Source organism: Homalodisca vitripennis, unplaced genomic scaffold (genome assembly GCF_021130785.1).
Source record: "Homalodisca vitripennis isolate AUS2020 unplaced genomic scaffold, UT_GWSS_2.1 ScUCBcl_7286;HRSCAF=14902, whole genome shotgun sequence".
Lineage (NCBI taxonomy): Eukaryota > Metazoa > Arthropoda > Insecta > Hemiptera > Cicadellidae > Homalodisca > Homalodisca vitripennis.
Genome location: NW_025783388.1, coordinates 28,815 through 29,334, shown reverse-complemented (window position 1 = coordinate 29,334; position 520 = coordinate 28,815). Strand labels below are relative to the sequence as shown.

Sequence of the window (520 nt, the reverse complement as noted above, 5' to 3'; positions counted from 1 at the left end):
GGCCTCGGGGCTGGGATTCTCGATGCTGATCCACAGCTCTTTGAGAGATGTGAGGCTGGAGATGATCGTTTTGAAAAACCCAAGGCTCTGATCATCCCCACCGAGAATCAGCTTCTCAAGCTCCTTCATCCCACTAAAAGCATCGGCCAGACCAACATTGAGTCTTTTGACATTGATTCCCAGTTCCTTGAGAGAGGGAAGTGAGGCGAGAAGCACTCTAACAGAGTCTGAACTCTGAATAGCCTCATCAAGATACAGCCTCTGAGCCTCTTGCGTCCGGAGAAAGCACCTATTGCTCCATCACTGAGGGCTTCAGCTTTGATTCTCAGATCCTTCAGAGAGGAAGAAAGTGAGGCGAGCAGTGCACTAACAAACTCAGAATTCTGCGCAACTTTATAAAGATGCAGCATTCTAAGCTTCTTGCATTCTCCGAAAGCTTCTCCAGCTGAGGCACTGAGTGGTCCAACATTCATTCTCAGCTCTTCAACCGAGGAAATATTGGGAGTGAGCCCCTAATGAA

At 48.5% G+C, this 520-nt stretch overlaps 1 protein-coding gene across 1 annotated transcript; it reads right to left on the bottom strand.

Moving 5' to 3' along the window:
- On the bottom strand, window positions 1-129 carry LOC124374099 (the record flags this gene model as incomplete). The annotated part of the gene is given in 1 exon segment (XM_046832396.1): window positions 1-129. A coding segment is annotated over 1 exon segment (129 nt), but the record flags the coding sequence as incomplete, so codon positions are not given.
- Between the last annotated feature and the right edge of the window lie 391 nt (window positions 130-520).